This window comes from Lithobates pipiens, unplaced genomic scaffold (genome assembly GCF_037356315.1).
Source record: "Lithobates pipiens isolate NorthernLeopardFrog02 unplaced genomic scaffold, aLitPip1_a1.2 Scaffold_10, whole genome shotgun sequence".
Taxonomy (NCBI): domain Eukaryota; kingdom Metazoa; phylum Chordata; class Amphibia; order Anura; family Ranidae; genus Lithobates; species Lithobates pipiens.
In genome coordinates, this window is record NW_027507686.1 from 221,216,486 (window position 1) to 221,238,957 (window position 22,472).

At 43.6% G+C, this 22,472-nt stretch overlaps 1 protein-coding gene across 2 annotated transcripts in view; it reads right to left on the reverse strand.

Moving 5' to 3' along the window:
• Nucleotides 1–22,472, reverse strand: part of DGKZ (diacylglycerol kinase zeta) — a 341,151-nt gene that overhangs the window by 265,724 nt on the left and 52,955 nt on the right. The window contains exon 1 of one of the 2 annotated variants that reach the window (XM_077461769.1): nucleotides 3,974–4,697. The exons of the other annotated variant lie outside the window; for it this stretch is intronic. Coding sequence (XP_077317895.1) covers nucleotides 3,974–4,029 — 56 coding nt within the window. The 5' untranslated portion in view covers nucleotides 4,030–4,697. Of the gene's footprint in view, nucleotides 1–3,973; nucleotides 4,698–22,472 lie in introns of those variants that run through there. 2 annotated transcript variants of the gene reach the window in all.

Consider the following 22,472-nt stretch of genomic DNA (forward strand, 5'->3'; position numbering starts at 1 on the left):
TGTAAATAGTCGTGGACCGCAGCATTGATATGTTAATAGAGGCGGAATTCATATGTATATCATGTACCCCTGAGGTCATATCTACCATCACTTCTGCTGAATGCTGCTTACTGGGGAGGTAAAGGAGCATGCTTGAAAGTCCTGCCTACAACTATAGTCATTAAGCCTAACATCAGCCTGTTCTGTAAAGGTAAGCAAATTGGAGGTAGAACCCTTCTTCAAAATAACATGGTGCCACAGCATCTCAGCCGATGCACAAGGGTGTCATTAACAATTAATGGCACTGCTGTGTATCTGCTAAAGAGCAGCAAGTTTCCGTAGTGTCAGGAAAGCAATTCTGCATGTATTCCCAACAGACACAAATGTGAACGCAGGCTAAATGTCTCGGTTTCATTGGCGGTCAGTGTAAATCTTCTCATTACATTGGGGCTTGGTGTACAATCTTTTCATTCACACTGTTGGCAAGTGTGAAGGTCCCCCTTACATTGGTGGCCAGTGTAAATCCCTCTTTACATTGGTGGTTACTGTGAATGCTTAGTAATCAGTGTAAACCCCCATTATATTGGTGGCCAGTGTAGAAACACCTCTTTGTATTGGTAATCATTAAAAAAAATCCAATTTGTGTTCAGTTTCTGATCCTCCCTTACACAGGTGGTTCATGTAGAAGCCCCCTTTATATTGGTGGTGAATGTAAATCCCCCTTATATTGGTGGCTAGTGCAGAAATCCCCCTTTATTTGTTTTTGATGTAAAATTCCCCATTACATTGGTTGTCAGTGTAAATTCTTTATAACATTGGTGATCAGGGTAGATTTCCCTTTACATTGGTGGTAAGTGCAGCGCTGTCCTTACACTGGTGGTCAGTGTAAACCCCCCTTCACATTGGTAAACAGTGTAGAAGTCTCACCTCACATTGGTAGTCAGTACAAATCTCTTTGACAATGGTTGTCAATGTAAATTCCCCCTTACATGGAGATCATTTTATATCCCCCCTTGCACTGGTGGTTGGTGTAAATGCTCTTATTACATTGGTGTCAGTGTAGAACGCCCTCTTTTCTATTGTTGGGTAGTGTAAATATTACATGGTGGTCAGTGTAAATCCCCCTTCACATTGGCAGTCATTGTAAATTCCCCATTATATACTTGCCAAAGATTTCTAGCTTTGCTCTACATGATTCAGAATTTTCCTGTGTACTACCTCCTAACTAATCCCATCCAACCACCACTGCCACTGATCCCATTAACCCACCAGCATTGCCACTAATCCCTGGAGTCCTAGGATTCCTAGGAGTTTTCTGTCTATTGATGGGTCCCCTCATCTCCCCAGTCCATGGTGTGCAGGCAGTGAGGAGATGATGTGCTGTAACATTTATCAACCAATCAGTGAGCAGTAATGCTGTGCACTAACCTATTGCAACCAATCATTGAGTAGTAATAATGTGCAGTAACCTCTAACAACCAATTAATGAGTGGTACAGATGTCCAGTAACCTCCTAGCACTCAATCAATGAACAGTATTGATGTACAGTACGTTCTAGCAACCAATCAACAAGCAGAAGTCATGCGCTGTAACCTCTAGGTAATAATCAGTGAGCCATAACCAATCGCAATAGCTGCCTGATTTGATTCAGTAAACAGAGTCTAGCTGCTATTTATTGTATGTCTCAAAGCATGTGGAGAGCAAAATTGCATTTAAGAGGGAACCCAAGAAAATGTTTGCCCAGGGTCCAGTCAATATCAAAGACAGCCCTGGATGCACCTGCCTACACACCTAAATTGCATTACTTTTTAATTACAGATTCTGAGTGAGCAGCAACTCCACTTATTTCAAATGTTTTATAGAGAAGGCACAAGGAACCGTGGTGGTCAGAAGTGGTTGTAAACCCCATTCATGGAATTTTGACCTAAGTGCATATATCTGTAGTGTTTACTTGTCTCTCTCCAAAGCTCTAAGTGCCATGTCTTTCTGCTGCTCCATTCCTCTGTTATCAGCAGCGTCACTTCTGACAAGTTCTCGACACATGAGATAACAGTAGCTGAAAATCTGGGAGGGAACGTAGAGGTAGATAAGCAGAGAGTTTGTCTATTCAGACTACAGCTTTGCATGTTCCTCTGCCTATGTGTGAGGGGGTGTCTCTTTCCTCCAATCCGCTGTCACACAGTGTGAGCCCAGGTACCACACCCACTGCTGGAAGAAGAAACACGATTTCTAACAGAATCTGCACTTTCCAAAGAATGTAGAAAATGGAAGATGGCAATTATACATGTAAAACTCGTATAGGGAAATTTGTTTCATCTTTGGCTGTTCACTTCACTGGGTATAGAAGTTACAACCACTTTAAGCTGAAAAAAAGTGAATTTTAACGGGGAAAAAACACTAATTACAAGAAAGAATTGGGCACTTGTGTGGCATACATTTGTGCAACATGCTGGCACACTGGAGTCGATTACTGATTTTTGTGCTGGACCACCAATCACTTAGGCTAGGTTCACGCATGTCTGACGTGCATTCTGCATGTAGGTAGCCCATTCAATTGCAATGGGATGCTCTACCCGCAGAAACACGGGGGGGGGGGGGGGGGTTAGTCCTTAACTCTTTTTTAAATTGTGCTGCACTGAGTTGCTACAACACCATGCAATTTGGTGCACTCGCAAAAACTCATCACGTTTACCGATGCAGCGGGGTGCCATTAAGAATTAACAGCACCCCAGCATGTCTGCTGAAGAGCAGTGCGTTTTGCCTGCAGGCGAGATACATGTACGATTTTTGCAAACGTTCCCAACCCACACCCTTGTAAACCTAGCCCTATGCCCCGTACACGAGATCGGAAATTCTGCCAGCAAATGTCCGAATGAGAGCTTTTGGTGGGAAAATGCGACCGCGTGTATGCTCAATTGGACTTTTGCTGGCGTAATTTCGGCCAGCAAAAGATTGAGAGCATGTTCTCAATTATTTGGTGGGAAAAAGTTCCGATCGTCTGTACAAATTCTGACATGCAAAATTCCTACGCATGCTCGGAAACAATTTGACGCATGCTCCTAAGCATTGAACCTCATTTTCTCGGCTCGTCGTAGTGTCGTACGTCACCGCATTCTTGACGGTCGAATGTTCAGAGAACTTTTGCGTGACCGTGTGTATGCAAGCCGAGCTTGAGCGGAATTACGTTGGAAAAACCATCCAAGTTTTTTCCGACGGAAAATCCTCTCGTGTGTACAGGGCATAAGACTTTTTTTTGTAATGCACTGAGTTTCTAAATCATTGTATGCATTATGCAATAAGTAATGGATGATTGCAGTCACGTATATACAGTATATTTAATAGCCCGTATTTGTAAAGGGTACTTTTTCTTACCATGTTTGCACTTTATACATTTCTAGTTGCAGTGAAATCTCATATAATATATTAAGTCAAGGCGCAGATGCATATTGCACTTTACCTTTGAATGAGATATAATATAATTTATCAGGGTAAGATTCATGTTTCTTATTGTGGTTCAAGTTTAAGGTAACATAAAGTAGAACAGATTCATCAATGCACTAAAATAGATTTATGTATTAATTATCCTACGGTAGTTTTTTTATTTATTCATTCATAATTTGCCCTTTATAAGGCGCTGCACTTTATATATAGAATTTTCATAATCGTCTGGTGTTTTGGGTAGGAAGCAGCTTGGGACTTATTAAATAATTCATTTATCTATTTATATACCGCGGCAGAGCGCAGGTGTATATATTAATTTACTGTATTTTGGCAATTAGTGACCCTTCTCAAAACATTTTTCAGATTCAATTAATTAAAAAACACTTTTGAAAACAAAATTCTACCCAAATTTTTCATGTCTTATAAAACGAGGACAACCCAAGAGAGTGCAATGATAGTCAAGAAAGGGCCTTCATGCAACACTGGGACCCCAAAGCAGACATCCGAAAGACAACTGTTACAAATAACGCTCTAGTCCTGATCATTTACTAACCTTTGATCATTCTCGGGTAGAACTTGTGGCACATCCCAGGAGTGTCTCTTCCACATGGGAACTCTTTTTTTTTTTTTTCTTCTCCTCAATAACTGATTTGGTATGGTCCACCATCAAAGCCTTCAGAACCGCAGTGATGCACAGCAATGGTCCCCCATGTAACTGGCCTGTTGATAACTACCGTCAATCCCTTAAATCTCACTTCTGAAATCTAGTTTCACTCTGGCCTTCCACCGCAGATAACCTAAACCACATCTTGTTTGTGCTTTTCGTATACATCTCACTTCTGTCTCTACCACCTAGTTTTGCAGTGTTCTTACGTCTAAAGCGGTTAAAGGTTTATTTCTTCCTCCGTGTAGGTCCCTCCAGTTAGCACTGTGATGTAGCTCCTTTGAAACCACTTTTTGCCAGTTTTTTGTTTTGTTACAGCTATATCCTTCTTGGGGCCCACCCTCCTGATTGCTCTGTCCTGTTTCCCTTTTTCTTCACAGCTGTGCCCTCTACTTCTTGCAACATCAAACCTTTTCCTCTCCGCTCACGTCCATCCTCTTTGCGGCTCTGTCCTTTTTTCCTCGTTGCTCTATCTTTCCCTCCATGCAGCGCCGTCCACTTCACTTTGCCCTTTGCTGGCTGCCCTGGGGCTGTAGCATGCGTCTTCCCCCACTCTGTTTACCACTCACTTTTCTCGTACAAGTGATATTTTTGTAGATCCTTCCTGTTTTTATATACTTCCTTGTTGAATTTGTCTTGTTTCTGAATGTTGCTCCTCCAGTGCACAGGGTGATGCAAAGAGAGATAGGAGGCTTGCAGGATGACAGGATGTTGGTGTCATAACTGAATTCAGCACCGGGACAAGGAGACAGCAAATGCTGAAGTGTAAACCTTAAAGTGACACTGAGCTCTTGTTAAATATATTACATACTTGAGTATATATATTTTTTTTTAAGTATGTATTTTCAACAAAAAAAAACATACTGCTCTCAGCCACTTTCAGATCTCAAAATTCCTTTTTTTTGCTGCACTGATCTAACTTCCTGTTAGAAGGTGGCTTCATTCATTCTCCATGGTCCCCACTGTATGCAGGAACAGGGGCAGACTGACAACTCATGGGGCCCCCGGGCAATAGGAGATTATGGGGCCCCCAGGCAATCAGAGATTATGGGGCCACACAGTATACACAAACACACACACACACACTGTATACAATCACACAGTATACAATCACACAGTATACACAGACATGTTTCTATTGGCTGAGAATGTACTGGAGAGGTGGGGCAGCTATAATCTCAGGATTTTTAGACCAAAAGGATGTTGGTAAGGCACATCTCAGAGACAGGTGTAAAAAAAAACAAAAAAAAAAACACAATTTTTTACATACTGTCCCTGGTTTTACTGAGGCTGGCAACCCTGATGGGGCCCCCTAGTGGCATGGGGCCCTCGGGCAGTGCCCGAGTGTCCCAATGGTCAGTCCGCCCCTGTGCAGGAACATAGACGCCCACCCTCTGTTGTTTGCCTCCAAGGTGGACTAGGGAGTGTAGGATTTGTAGTGTGTATAGAACAGTGTACAGGATTTCTAATAATGTGCTCTGCTTGTTCCAAACAGATGGAAGTGAGGGGGGAAAAAGAGCAGTTCAGGAGCTCACAGAGGATGTTACAAGGAGGTCGAAAAACACATTAATTTCTTGAAAAATAGATAACCTGGCCATTACGTAGCAGATTTGAATGGAATTTATTTGAAAAATAAGGTCACTAAAGCACTATAAACCCACAAATATAATATATTGCAATGTGTGTTGGCTGCATTCATTTTCTTTTTTAGAAATTTTTTTACTTTATTCTTACCTGTTGCTTAGTCCAGTAAGCCTGTTACTTTTCAACTTCCTTTCACCACTTCAATACTGGGCACTTCCCCCCTTCCTGCCCAGGCCAACTTTCAGCTTTCAAAGCTGTCACACTTTGAATGACAATTGCTCGGTCATGCTACACTGTACTCGTATGACATTTTTATCATATTTTGCACACAAATAGATCTTTGGTGGTATTTAATCATCACTGGGATTTTTATTTTTTGCTGTACAGAAAAAAGCATGCTGAAAATGTAGAAAAAAGTGTTTTTCCATAGTTTCTGTTTATAAAATGTTGCAAATAAGTAATTTTTCTTCTTCTCTGAAGTGTGCTAATGAGGCTGCACTGATGAGGCTGCGCTGATGGGCACTGATAGGCTGCACTAATGAGGGGGAAGTGTTGAGACTGCACTGATGGGCACTGATAGACGGCACTGATAATCAGGACACTGATGGTCAGTACCCTGATTATCTGTGTAAATGTACCCTGTCAAACTTGCAGGTCACCGGCTCTTCTTTCCTCACGCTGTGACAGTGTATGAGGAAAGGAATGACGATAGCCAGCAAGTTTGTTTACACATGATCAGCTGTGATTGGACACAGCTGATCACATGGTAAAGGGCTGCTGTGACTCGCCCTTTACCTCAACAGCAATCAGAGTGAGCCCGATGAGCACCTTAGGGGGCATGCGGGAGGCGTGTTCTGGGAGGGCATCCATGGACGTGCTTCCAGAACAACAGAGCTGTGCTGTAGCCATGTTTAAGTGGTTAACAGATCAAGCAGTTCAGTAAAAATGTTCCAAACTAATAAAAAAAAAAAAATCAGGAATACAAGAAAATAAACAATCATACTCGCCTAGATGGCTGCAACAAAGATCGCAGATGCCCCCCCCCCCCCAGCTTTAAACCGAGAACTGAGCAACTGCTGATCGCTCAGTTCTTGGAATTCAGTCTACAGAAAGCTGGTGACTGTCAGTCATCGGTTTTCTGCTCTGGCCAACCAGAGCTTACTGGATCCCGGTTGGTGGAGGGGGTGGGAGCAGCTGGCTCAGTTTCCCAGCAGCACACTGAGAGGCTGAGCAAGCTGCCTTTACAGTCTGAATCGTTCCATGATCTGGACTGGCTGAGTGATATCAGCCAACAGCGGCTTTAGTGGCTGGTGGCTAAAAAAGTAAACTTAGTGCACTTCTGTAATCCCCAGGAGGAGCAGGGCCAAAATAGCTTTGGCCATACGTCTCCTTTAACACTGACAGAGGTGTTTACAATGATTAGCTTTTATTTATGTAAAACCTTTATCCCAAAAGGAAAATGTTGCTGTAACTGTTTAAAAGTGTTAGGCTGCTTTCACACTGCTTCCTTGCAAAAACACATATGTGTTTGTGCTGCATTACCGGTGCATTTTTCACCTGTGAAAAAGGATCTGTAACTCCAAAACTCCAAAAACGCAACCAGTGGGTTGAACTAAAAAAAAAATAAAAAAAAATGATCGATCAACACAAGCAATGTGGATGCAGGGATCGCCTCCACTGTTTTAGGCACAATCACATACCTGTACGTTTCCACGCTGCTCCTGTGACTGCTGTGTCCACCGGACACAGTAGATTGCAGCTCCTGGTACACAGCCACTTCGAGCAACCAGGGTATCACATGATTACTATGCGATCACAATATGAACACAATTGTTATGAATGGGTTTCATTCATAACAGCTGTGCTTAGTATTGTGATGCTGCGATTAGCTATGACATGGTACATGGGCCAATCACAGCACTCAGTACCATCTGATAGCTGTGGGGCAAACACAGCTGCACACACTAGCAATCACAGCTGTTATGAGCGTAACCCATTCACGACAGTTCAAAACAGTGTTAGGCCCCTTTCACACGTGCGGAACGTATGTCCGTATTTCATCCATCCGTTTTCGGATGAAATACGGACATGCATGTATCCCTATGGGATAGCAGGTGTCAGCAGATGAACATCCGCTGACACTCAATATCACCTGTCTCTGCTATGGTCCGGTTCTGCAGACGGAGGAAAATTCTATTTTTCTATCTGTCTGCAGAGCAGATTGGATAAATACGGACAGACGGTCCATGTTCATCCGATTCCCCCATAGAGGACAGCGAAGATCTGACAGGGCGGTCCCTGTACAGTGTGCAGGGACCTCCCTGTCATCCGCCGGCTCAGCGGGGATCAATGGAGCGATCCCTGCTGAGCAAACGGATGTTCACAGGGTGGATCATCACGGATCCGTCCCATGTGAAAGGGGCCTTACAGTGATCATCACTGTACCAGCAATCAAGGTGTAAAAAAAAAAAAAACCCTGATCACTCCCCCTGAGTAGTACAGTGTCATTATGGTGATACTGAACATATCACCAGTCACCAGTCAATATCCCTGATCACTGCCACACCGTCATATGATGACGCTGTACTGCACAGTATGTAAAAGAAAATTATTTAAAAAAAAATAGAATTTCTTCTTTTTCCAAAATGTTGTGACCATGCCTTTTACTAAATACCTTGGATTGTCTACTTTCCAAAAAGGGATCATTTGGGAGGTATTTGTACTGTCCTGTCATTTTAGGGCCTCAAGAAATGAGATCGGCCACCAGTAGATCAGGATAGTTCGTTTTTCAGATATACTCTATACGCCATAGTTTGTAGATTCTATAACTTTTGCACAAACCAATTAATATACACTTATTTGGATTTTGTTTACCAAAGAAATGTAGCAGAATACATTTTGGCCCACGTTTATGCAGAAATTTGATTTTTATGAATATGTTTTTTAACAGGTAGAAAATATGGTGTTTTTTTTGTTCACAATTTTTGGTCTTCTTTCACTTATAAAGCAAAAAAATAAAAACCCAGTCATGATCAAATATCACCAAAAGAAGGCTCTATTTATGTGAAAAAAAAAATGATATAAATATAATTTGGGTACAGTGTTGCATGATTGCACAATTGTCAGTTAATATAGCGCAACGACGAACAGCAAAAAATGGTCTTATCATGAAGGGGGTAAGACCTTCCAGACATCTAGTGGTTAAAGCCCTAAAAAAGTTGTAATTTAATGGTACAAAAAAATAATGATTCTATGTTATCGCACTTCCCCATCTCATATTATCCACATAGTTATAAAGCTGAAGTGGCAGGAACCCGTCAGCCATCACAAAAAATTCCCATAATTGGAGAAATGCAGTGCCTTGAAATTTTCCACATTTTGTCATGTTACAACCAAAAACATAAATCTATTTTATGTGACAGACCAACACAAAGTGGCACATAATTGTGAAGTGGAAGGAAGATGATAAATGGTTTTCAGATTTTTCTTTTTACAAATAAATATTTAAAAAGTGTAGCGTACATTTGTATTCAGCCCCCCCTGAATCAATACTTTGTAGAACCACCTTTCCCTGCAATTACAGCTGCTAATCTTTTTGAGGACGTCTCTACCAGCTTGGAGAGTGAAGGTTTTGCCCATTTTTCTTTGCAAAATACGGTAGCTCATGCTCTGTCAGATTGGATGGAGAGCGTCTGTGAACAGCAATTTTCAAGTAATGCCACAGATTCTCAATTGGATTTAGGGCTGGACTTTGACTGGGCCATTCTAACACATGAATATGCTTTGATCTAAACCATTCCATTGTAGCTCTGGTTGTATGTTTCGGGTCGTTGTCCTGCTGGAAAGTGAACCTCCGCCCCAGTCTCATGTCTTTTGCAGACTCCAACAGGTTTTCTTCTAAGGTTGTCCTGTATTTGGCTCCATCCATCTTCCCATCAACTCTGACCAGCTGCCCTGTCCCTGCTGAAGAAAAGCATCCCCACAACATGATGCTGCCACCACCATGTTTTACGGTGGTGAGGGTGTGTTCAGGGTGATGTGCAGTATTAGTTTTCCGGCACGCATAACGTTTTGCTTTTAGACCAAAAAGTTACATTTTGGTCTCATCTGACCAGAGCACCTTCTTCCAATTTTGCGGTATCCCCCACTTGGATTCTTGTGGCTTTCTTTCAACAATGTCTTTCTTCTTGCCCCTCTTCCATAAAGGTCAGATTTGTGGAGTGCACCACTAATAGTTGTCCTGTGGACAGATTCTCCCACCTGAGCTGTGGATCTCTGCAGCTCCTCCAGAGTTACCATGGGCCTCTTGGCGGCTTCTCTGATGACTGCTCTCCTTGCCCGGCCGGTCAGTTTAGGTGGACGGCCATGTCTTGGTAGGTTTGCAGTTGTGCCATACTCTTTCCATTTTCAGATGATGGATTGAACAGTGCTCCGTGAGATGTTCAAAGCTTGGGATGTTTTTTTTATACCCTAACCCTGCTTTAAACTTCTCCACAACTTTATCCCTGGCCTGTCTGGTGTGTTCCTTGGCCTTCATGATGCTGTTTACTCACTAAGGTTATCTAACAAACCTCTGAGGGCTTCACAGAACAGCTGGATTTATACTGAGATTAAATTACACACAGGGGGGGACTCTATTTACTAATTGGGTGACTTCTGAAGGCAATTGGTTCCACTAGAATTTAGTTAGGGGTATCAGAGTAAAGGGGGCTAAATACAAATGAACGCCACACTTTTCACATATTTATTTGTAAAAAAAATTTGAAACCCATTTATAATTTTCCTCCCACTTCACAATTATGTGCCACTTTATGTTGATCTATCACATAGAGTCCCAATAAAATACATTTATGTTTTTTGGTTTTAAAATGACAAAATGTGGAAAATTTCAAGGGTTATGATTACTTTATCAAGGCACTGTATGTTTTCCCTGTATTATTACTGTATTATTTGCCAGCTAGTGGCCATAATGTAGTATTTTCTTGATTGGTGTATTTCAGAAAATTAATGCATTTTGGACACTAGATGGCGATGATAATAATAAAGTAAACATATTACAGGATTATTTGTGACTGTGCAGATCAAAAGGGCTACTGTGAGCATAATGCCGTGTACCCGACCGGACTTTCCGTCAGAATAAACTCCGACAGAGTTTCCAATGGAGTTCCGACCGAACGGACTTGCCTACATACGATCACACCAAAGTCCGTTGGTTTTGAACGCGACAACGTACAACGGGCCTAGAAAAGAAAGCTAAATAGCTAGCTGCCCTTGCTTTGTATTTCGTCCGTCGGACTAGCATACAGACGAACGGTTTTCCCGATAGGAATTTATTCTGTCGGAAAGATTTAAAACATGTTCTATTTCTAGGTCCATCAGACTTGTTGAGAAAAAGTCAGCTGAAGCCCCCACACGATTGGAATATCCGATGAAATGATTCCGTCTGACCTTTTCTGCCGGAAAGTCCGGTCGCGTGTACGCAGCATTAGTGTAATGCCCCGTACACACACACACACAATCAGATTTTCCAACAACAAAACCGTGGATTTTTTTTTCGAAAGATGTTGGCTCAAACTTGTCTTGCATACACAGTCACACAAATGTTGGCCCAAAATTCCAAACGTGAGAACGCAGTGACATACAACAGGTACGACAAGCCGAGAAGAAGGAAGTTCAATAACCAGTGCAGCTCCTTCTGCTTGATTCAGAGCATGCGTGAAGTTTTGTGCGTCAGACGTGTGTACACTCGAATTTTCCCACAACTTGCTCTCAAACATTTGTTGGCGGAAATTCCGACAACAAATGTTCTACGGAGCGTACACGTGGTATGACTTGACTTTCTGACAACAAGCTCACATCCAACATTTGTTGTCGAAAATCCTATCGTGTGTACAGGGCATTAGAGTTACAGAGTCAGTGCCGGGAGAAGGTCATCCAGCGCCCAGGGCAAAGATGCCAAACTGCAACCCCCCCCCCCTCCCTAGAGGGTAAGGGTCAAGGCACTCCCATCCCTGCAATAAATCATGGCGCCCAGGGCAGCCGTCCCTCCTGCCCATCCCTTTTCCAAGCCCTAGTTGGAGTTACTGGAAACTTAAAGAGGAAGTAAACCCTGATGAGTTTACTTCCTCTTTCATTCCCTGTAAAGGCAAAGCATAATGGACTACTATGCATCGCATAGTAGTCCATTATGTGTCACTTACCTGACACAGGAGCCAGCGAAGTCACCGCTGTCCCCTGTAGTTCCGAGCGTCCATCTTCTTGGTGGGTCTCCGTGGGTCTCGCTGCTCCGGTGCTGTCATTCGCCGGAGCAGCGATGACGTCACTCCCGCGCATGCGCACAGGAGCCGAGACTCGCGGCATTGCCGTTATCGACGATGCCCCGCTCAGTGCGCCTGCGATCCGCTGTCTACGGCGCATGCGCCGTAGATAGCGGTGCCCGTCTTCGGGCAAATATCTCCTAAACCGTATAGGTTTGGGAGATATTTCTTGGACATACAGGTAAGCCTTAATCTAGGCTTACCTGTAGGTCAAAGTGGTTTGTAAGGGTTTACAACCACTTTAAAGCTTTCCTAGGCAGAGAATGCTTTGTTCTAATTCTTTTTGTTTTTTTAATTATTGTGACAGACACTTCAAGGTTAACCGGTTAAACATTAGAAGGAGAGTCTATGCCACCAGTAAAAAAATTTAAATAAAAGAAAGGGAGCCTATAGCACCATCTACAAAAATACACTGGAGGCAATTTATTAAAACTTGAACAGACAGAATCTGGAGCAGCTGTGCATAGTAACTAATTAGCTTCTAGCTTCAACTTGACTTCCATACACAGTTGCTCCAGTTTTGATAAATTCCCCTCGGTGAAGTCCATGAGGTATCTAGCCAGACCTTTCAATTCAAGCATAAATAAAACGAAAACTCTTTATTTTTTTATTTTTTTTGGATTGGATGGGATAGGTTTGGATGGAGAGGGAATAGATCACCTGTCAGGTTTTAAAGGGGTTGCAAAGGTAAATATTTTCACCTTAATGCATTCTATGCATTAAGGTGAAAAAACGTCTGACAGTGCCGGCGCCCCCAGCCCCCCCCGTTTTTACTTACCTGACCCCTCGAAAGTCCCGCATTCGCCCTCGACGTCCTCTTCGCCACTCAGCCTGGCCGCTGATTGGCTGGAGTGGATGGATTGAAAGCAGCGTAGCCATTGGCTCACGCTGCTGTCAATCACATCCAATGATGCGGCACGCCGGGGGCAGGGACGTGTGATACAGCGAGCGGCTATAGCCGCCGGCTGTATCACGGGAGAGCGGCCGCAGTTGCTTCTCACCATGCGAGGGAGCTCGTATGAACGTGAAAAGTACTTGCGGGAGGAAGCAGAGACAGCCGCCGAGGGACCCCAGAAGAGCAGGTTCGGGGCCACTCTGTGCAAAACAAGCTGCACCGTGGAGGTAAGTATAACATGTTTGTTGTTTAAAAAAAAAATTATAATTACTTTACAACCCCTTTAATTTGCTGGCTGACTTACTGTCTCAGCTTGTCCTGTTTACTATAATCAACAAAAATCCTACATTTGAGGTTGTCACCAGAACAGGACTGAAGAGGAGATCTTCCAATTTGGACACTAGTTCTGGTGACAACAAGAGATTACCTTCATTTGGAAGGATTTCCTCTCACCTCCTGGTTGGGCTATGGAGCAGGAAGTGAACAGGACGCAGGGCAAAAAAAACAAAAAAACGTACAGGGGTTATGACCCTCTTATTGTATACGAAAAAAATTTTTTTGCCTTTAGTTCTACTTAAAGTGGTTGTAAACCCTTACAACACACTTTGACCTACAGGTATGCCTAGATTAAGGCTTACCTGTAGGTCCAAGAAATATCTCCTAAACCTATATGGTTTAGGAGATATTTGCCCGAAGACAGGCACCGCTGTCTACGGCACATGCGCCGTAGACAGCGGCGCGCAGGCGCACTGAGCGCGGCATCTTCAACGACGGAGATGCCGCGCGTGGCGGCTCCCATGCGCATGCGCGAGAGTGACGTCATCGCGGCTTCGCCGAATGACAGCGGCGGAGCTGCGAGACCCACCGAGAAGATGGATGCGCCGGACTACAGGGGACAGCGGTGACTTCGCTGGCTCCTGTGTCAGGTAAGTGACACATAATGGACTACTATGCGATGCATAGTAGTCCATTATGCTTTGCCTTTGCAGGGAATGAAAGAGGAAGTAAACCCATCAGGGTTTACTTCCTCTTTAAATCCTCTAGTATTCCTTGTCACATATCCTCCTCTTGCAGCTACTGCAAAATTATTACTGAATTAAATCTGTGCCTGCTTCCTCTGACTAATAAGATTGGATATATTGAGTTATTCATCAGTCATAAGAAATAAAAACCAAACGCCAACCACTAGTAGAGCTTTTACTGTACACTTACCAACATTCTTATTTTTTTTCTTCTCTATAACAGATGTAGTGCCCTGGGGTATAGTCATGGAGCTCCTCACCAAACTCCTTGTCAGGAGTAGCTACTATAGATACAGGCATACCCCACTTTTAAGTACACAATGGTGTTTATTTACTAAAGCTGGAAAGTGCAAAATCAGACTCACTTCTGCATAGAAACCAATGAGCTTCTAACCCCAGCTTGTTCTTTTAAGCTTTGGTAATAAAACCTGGAAGCTCATTGGTTTCTATACAGAAGTGAGCCTGATTTTGCACTTTCCAGCTTTATTAAATAAACCCCATGGGGTACTTAAAAGTGGGGTATGCCTGTAGTTGTTAGAGATCCATTGATTTCTCCCTTGTAGTTTGGCCTTGTTGTACTTTTCTCTTCTGGCACTAGATGAGCGGGCACTTAGATGTGAGAAGGACATTTCAAGGTCAAATTATGCGTACATGGGGTATCTCAGCCAATGGGCAGGGGTTTTCTTGAATACCTTAGCCTGCTAGAACCTATATATAACCTTAACCTTAGAACCTATATATTTGGGTGGAGTCATGTGATCTATGTTCAGTGCCACCCAGACTTCTGTCTGGGTGGACTTGTGTCATACACCCGGGCTGCTAGGCCGGAGATTGGGCCTATCCCAGGGGCATCTTGCTGACAGGCTGTGTGAGGGCCTATCAAGAAGTAAGAGGGCAGCGCAGGGTTGGGACTGAGATTCAAAATCAGTGAATCAGAGTACAGTGAGAGACTAGGAGCTCAAGGGGCTAAAGAACTACAAGTAGACGTTGTAGTGAAGCTGAGTGAAACGTTGAACTTTGTGTTAGGAACTCTTAAGTACGGTTGCCATAGGAGACAGCAATCCTGCATGTGCAGAAGTGGCGCCTCGCTGGTGCACTTTCCTGTACGGCTGTCCTATTGAAGTCTCGGAGTCTGCCAATTGAAATTGCAACTACTCAAGGTTGTCCTGGCCCTAATCCTCTTTCCCTTCAAAAAGTATAAAAAGGACTGTTAAAAGAAATAAAACCCCTTTTGCAACCAAAAAGTGTCTGGCACCCAGTGACTTTCACCATCTTTGCACCCAGTATACCTCACAACCCACCACATATTGAAGGATGTCTGCTGTCTTTGGCCTTGAAGGTCCTTTTGAGACTGGAAGCGGTTAAAGACTTTGCTACACAAACATGAGCACCAGTCACCAAAAATTATGTGATGCCCCCCCCCCCCCCCCCCATCCAAAAACTGTCTATATTCCCCGTAGTGGAAGAAGCAGAAGAATGCATTCCAGAGGTGTTTTTACATTTAATGTTTTTTTTTTTTTTTAAGCTTGTCTTTTTATTTTAGTTAAAAATTCTTTGCATTTTTGTGTGTATATATGTGTGTGTGTGTGTGTGTGTGTATATATATATATATATATATATATATATATAATCTATATCTCACAGCTTGCACTGAGCCCCTTCAATTGTATGTGATTGGTTTATAACCATGGTTCACACTGATGCTGTGTGGGATTTGCAGTGATTCCTGTGCATTTCCTGCACTGTATCACAATTGCACTCCATTCATGTGAATCGCTGTGGGTGTCAATGTTAAGTTTACAACACCCCAAAAACGGTTCACAAAATGCAGTGTGATTGGGTGAATTGGATCGCATGGGTATGAACACCCATGTGATCCGATTCCAGTGGAGCAAAAAAAAGCGAATGCACCTTTTTTGTGCGAGTATAGTTTGAAAATGAAGGAGCTCAAATCCGCATGCCTGTTAAAATCACATGCGATTCCTTGCAGTGCGATTCCTGACCGCATCATATCAGTTTACCTGCACCGCATCAGTGTGAACTGGGGCTCAAAGTTTAAAATGACACTAAATGATATCCTTATTCTTCAAAAATATTCCATACATACTCACTACTTAAAGAGGAAGTAAACCCTTGTGGGTTTTAAGAAGTTAAATAAAGAGGTTATGGCGCTAAACCCGGATAGTTGTGTTCAAATTGACCTATCGTCAAAATTTGTGCTATGAAAAAGTGCTATATTAAATTAAAGTGCAAATGCTTCCTACTTATAATTAAATAAAATAAAAAACTATAAAAATGCAATCAATATTAAATCATCATATAAGTGTCATCATGCAAAAAGTGAAACCCCAAATAATTCATATGGTAAATATTCACATAGGTCATAGCAGATATTGCGTTCTTATGTAGAAATGGCAAATTTCTTTTAGACAGCACAAAAACACTACAGATATCCTTCAGTGTCCTTATTCAGAATGAAAATGAACCGTGCAAAGAAAGTGCAAAAAGGCTAGAGGTCAAATCCAAGTTCAGCCAATAATCGCATAAAGACGCATGTGCATTCGCTACACGTATCCAATATGTGTCCAATATTAGTATTTTGGCTGATAATACTGCCACCGCAGATTACTAGTATAAATAGTGCATGAATTCAATAGGGAACATTCATCCACTAATGCAATCAGTGCGGGTCTTCAATTGGAAACCTTCATCCCGGTGGGCCACTCAGTGTTGTAATATGTAAATGCTCTCACCAGAACTTACGCCCCTTGTGGGGCTAGATGGACCTTCACAATGTAAGCCACTGTGTGGCTCTCTGGCTGCTGCTGGTGCACTGGGTGAAGTTTCACTGTTCCGTTCGTATAGTCTCCATCAAAAGTTATACATGAGGAAAGACACATCCATAGTGTAATACGTTCTTAAACAAAATCCTTCGTTTATTTAGGTTAAAAACTACTCACATTTATTGTTAAAAACACATGCATGTAATCTCTGCCGGTCGTCTCTATCCGTTCGGATGGGTGCACGCAACGTGGCCACGCCCTACGCGTTTCGTCAGTCTGACGTCCTCTGGAGCGGGGGTTTTACTTCCTCTTTATTTCCCTGAAAAGATACAGCATAATGGGTTACTATGCATCGCATAGTAGCCCATTATGTGTCACTTACCTGAAACCAAAGCCCATGATGTCACCGTTTTCCCCACTAGCAGGGAGCATCCATCTTCGCCCCTCTTCCTTCCGGGGCCACTAACTCCGGCTCTGTGACTGGCCGGATTTGCTTGACGTCACTCCCACGCAGATGTGCGGGAGCCGTCAGTCACGGCATGACCCCTATTAGAAACGGCATGATGTTCCCTTTCTAAAGTGCACATGCGACGATGATATCGGCGCTCAGGTCTTTCGTAAATATCTCCTAAACAGTGGAGGTTTAGGAGATATTTCAAGCACCTACAGGTAAGCCTTATTATAGGCTTACCTGTAGGTAAAAGTGGTTGACAGGGTGTACAACCACTTTAATGGCCCTGTAATCTTGTATGTGAATTTAAAAATTTTCAATAAAGTGGTTGTAAACTTCAGACATAAACTATGAACAAAGTATTTCCCCCTATAGTGAGTGTGTACTTGTCTTAATCCAGAGCACTCAAGCCCCATACACACTATCAGATTTTCTGCTGATTTTTTTTTTTTCCTTCAGATTTACCAAAACCATGTAGTGCAAGGGCCTGCCTGATTGCATACAAATTTAAACTCCTCAGGTTTGACCTCATATTATATGGTTTTGGTAAATCTGAAGGAAAAAATCAGCAGAAAATCTGATAGTGTGTATGGGGCTTAAGTGTAATTTCTGTCGGCTGTCTCGTTCCTCTGCTATCAGGATGAGATACTTCTGATGAATTTTCCTGACACCAAGAAAAAAAAGGTGATGGGGAGTGAGCTCCAGCAGATGACAGCCTCAGTTTTGTTCCTGTATGAAGGGGTGTGTGTGTCTCTTCCCTCCAATCGGCTCTCACTGATGTAACTTTAGCTCTCCGCACCCTGCTTTTCAGAGCTCAGAGTTCCCATGTAAGTTCTGCACTTTAAATGGATGTAGGGGTAAGACGTTATAGATAAACAGGTACAACTTATGTAGGATGATTTGTTTCATCTGGGGCCAGTCACTTTGCTAGGTATATATGAGGGTTTACAGCCACTGTTTTTTTTTTTTTTGTCCTCTGAGCTCCTGAACCTCTCATTTCTCTCCTTACTTCTGTTAGTTTGGAACAAGCAGTGCATATTAGTTGTTGTTGTGTGCACTGCTCTACTGCTCTAATCCTGAAAAAGGAATTTGGAGAGGTAAGACTACATACTTGAATTAAAATATATTTTAGCCAGTTTTTAGTCTGACTTTAACCACCTTCAGACCGGACCATTTTGCTGGTAAATGACCAGAGGTCTTTTTACAATTTGGCACTGCGCTGCTTTAACTGGTAATTGCGCGGTCATGCAATGTTGTACCCAAACAAAATTTGCGTCCTTTTCTTCCCACAAATAGAGCTTTCTTTTGATGGTATTTGATTGCCTCTGCGATTTTTATTTTTTGCGATATAAACGTAAAAAGACCGCAAATTTTGAAAAACAATGATATTTTCTACTTTTTGTTATTAGAAAAATCCAATAAACTCAATTTTAGTCATACATTTAGGCCAAAATGTATTCAGCCACATGTCTTTGGTAAAAAAAAAGTCAATAATTGTATATTTATTAGTTTGCGCAAAAGTTGTCACATCTACAAACTAAGGTACGTTTTCTGGAATTTACGCAGCTTTTAGTTTACGACTGCCTATCTCATTTCTTGAGGTGCTAAAATGGCAGGGCAGTACAAAACCCCCCCCAAATGACCCCATTTTGGAAAGTAGACACCCTAAGGAAATTGATAAGTGGCATGTTGAGCCCATTGAATATTTTATTTTTTTGCCTCAAGCGATTGAATAATGACAAAAAATAATTTATTTATTTTTTTTTACACAAAGTTGTCACTAAATGATATATTGCTCACACATGCTATGGGCATATGTGAAATGACACCCCAAAATAAATTCTGCTGCTTCTCCTGAGTATGGGGATACCACATATGTGGGACTTTTTGGGAGCCTAGCCGCGTACGGGGCCCCGAAAACCAAGCACCGCCTTCAGGCTTTCTAAGGGCGTAAATTTTTGATTTCACTTCTCACTACCTATTACAGTTTTGAAGGCCATAAAATGCCAAGATGGCACAAAACCCCCACAAATGACCCCATTTTAGAAAGTAGACACCCCAAGCTATTTGCTGAGAGGCATTTTGAGTCCATGGAATATTTTATATTTTGCCACAAGTTGCGGGAAAATTACAAACTTTAATTTTTTTTTATTTTTTTTTCACAAAGTTGTCACTAAATGATATATTGCTCACACATGCTATGGGCATATGTGAAATGACACCCCAAAATAAATTCTGCTGCTTCTCCTGAGTACGGGGATACCACATATGTGGGACTTTTTGGGAGCCTAGCCACGTACGGGGCCCCGAAAACCAAGAACCGCCTTCAGGTTTTCTAAGGGCGTAAATATTTGACTTCACTCCTCACTACCTATTACAGTTTTTAAGGCCATAAAATGCCAAGATGGCACAAAACCCCCACAAATGACCCCATTTTAGAAAGTAGACACCCCAAGCTATTTGCTGAGAGGCATGTTGAGTCCATGGAATATTTTATATTTTGCCACAAGTTGCGGGAAAATTACAAACTTTTATTTTTTTTTTTTTCACAAAGTTGTCACTAAATGATATATTGCTCACGCATGCCATGGGCATATGTGAAATGACACCCCAAAATAAATTCTGCTGCTTCTCCTGAGTACGGGGATACCACATATGTGGGACTTTTTGGGAGCCTAGCTTTGAAGGCCATAAAATGCCAAGATGGCACAAACCCCCCCCCAAATGACCCCATTTTGGAAAGTAGACACCCCTAAATTTAGGGGTACACTAGTGAGACTAGGTAATAAATGGCGGGTGCCCTGAAACTATAAAAAAAATAACTAACCAACCAGCGTTACCTGTAACAGTTATATGGTGATCACTGGTGAAAGGGTTAACTAGGGGGCAATCAGGGGGCTTTATGCGGTAGTATATGGGGGTCCCTGGCGCTATAAAAAGCTGCGGCGAACCTAAATACCTACCTGCCTAACTAGCGTCACCTGTGACACTAATACAGTGATCAGAAAAACGATCGCTTATTAGGCTGGGTTCACACTGGAGCGATGCGGGAACGCCACGAATCCGCGGCGGGTTCCTGCATCGCATGCCTCCCGGCGGAAGTTCACACTGCCCTATGCGAACTGCTGGGAGTGTCAGTGAAATGTTAATGACACCCCCAGATCAGTTCGCATATCGCAGTGCGATCTGCAAACTCGGATCGCATGGTGTGAACACCCATGCGATCTGATTCTGCTGCGGACCAAAAAAAGGGTCCCGTGCGAGTTTGCGGCGGGTGCGGCGGGTGCGACACGAATTCAGCCATACTATCTGTATGGCTGAACTCGAATCGCACAGAGATCGGATGTGATTTGCACTGCAGTGCGGTGCGAATCACATTCGTTCTCATAAACCGCTGCAATGTGAACCCAGCCTTAGTGACACTGGCGACGGGGGGTGATCACGGGGTTAAACCTTTATTGGGGGGGTTAGGGGGGTACCTTAGAACTAAAGGGGGCTAACCCTAACTGCCCTAACAGTTATTACAGTCACAAATGACACCCGCCGGGTGATCAGGGGGTTAAACCTTTATTAGGTAATAAATGGCGGGTGCCCTGAAACTATAAAAAAATAACTAACCAACCAGCGTCACCTGTAACAGTTATATGGTGATCACTGGTGAAAGGGTTAACTAGGGGGCAATCAGGGGGCTTTATGCGGTAGTATATGGGGGTCCCTGGCGCTATAAAAAGCTGCGGCGAACCTAAATACCTACCTGCCTAACTAGCGTCACCTGTGACACTAATACAGCGATCAGAAAAACTATCGCTTATTAGGTTGGGTTCACACTGGAGCGATGCGGGAACGCCATGAATCCGCGGCGGGTTCCCGCATCGCATGCCTCCCAGCGGCAGTTCACACTGCCCTATGCGAACTGCTGGGAGTGTCAGTGAAATGTTAATGACACCCCCAGATCAGTTCGCATATCGCATTGCGATCTGCAAACTCGGATCGCATGGTGTGAACACCCATGCGATCCGATTCTGCTGCGGGCCAAAAAAAGGGTCCTGTGCGAATTTGCGGCGGGTGCGGCGGGTGCGACACGAATTCAGCCATACTATCTGTATGGCTGAACTCAAATCGCACAGAGATCGGATGTGATTTGCACTGCAGTGCGGTGCGAATCACATTCGTTCTCATAAACCGCTGCAATGTGAACCCAGCCTTAGTGACACTGGCGACGGGGGGTGATCACGGGGTTAAACCTTTATTGGGGGGGTTAGGGGGGCACATTAGAACTAAAGGGGGCTAACCCTAACTGCCCTAACAGTTATTACAGTCACAAATGACACCAATGCAAAAAAAAAAAAAAAAAGCAATTGGTGTCACTGTGACTGGGGGGGCAGGGGTAATTGGGGGTGATCGGGGGGTAAAGGGGGGGTGTGAGTGTGCCTGGCATGTTCTACTGTGTAGTGTAGTGCTTGTGCAACTCACCGATGCTCTCTCCTCGGTGCCGGAACGAAAAATACCGACACGGAGGAGAGAATACATCACTTCCTCTCCTGTGTTTACATTACAGGAGAGGAAATGATGTCACGGGACATTTTCATTCGTCGGGAGCGATCGCGAGGGGGTGGCCATGAATGAATGGCCGTCCCCTCGTCCGGGATCGCTCCCGAACGAATACCGGCCGCCGCAGGCACCGGGCGGGGGCCCGATCGGGCCCCCGACCGGCGGGCAGGCAAGGACGTACATGTAAGCCCTTATGCCTGCCCGTGCCATTCTGTCGACGTACATCGTCGTGCGGCGGTCGGCAAGTGGTTAAAGTGGTTGTACACCCTTTACAGCCACTTTTACCTACAGGTAAGCCTATATTAAGGCTTACCTGTAGGTGCTAGAAATATATCCTAAACCTCCATGGTTTAGGAGATATTTAAAAAAAAGCCGAGCGATGATTACTACGGCGTATGCATCAATGTCATCGGCGCACACACACTTCAGAAAGGGCACATCGTTCCCTTTCTCAATAGGGGTCATGCCGTGACCGGTGGCTCCTGCGCGCATGTGCGGGAGTGACGTCACGTGACTGCGGGCAGTCACAGAGCCGGAGTTTGCGGCCTCGGAAGGAAGACGGGTGAAGATGGACGTTCGCTGCTAGTGCAGACAGCGTTGACATGGTAGGCTTCAGTTTCAGGTAGCCCATTATGCTTTACCTTTGCAGGGAAATAAAGAGGAAGTAAAACCCACCAGGGTTTACTTCCTGTGTAAGGTCACACAAGCACTTATGGTGCCACTAGGGATGAGCTTCGTGTTCGAGTCGAACGTACGTTCGACTCGAACATTGGCTGTTCGTCCGT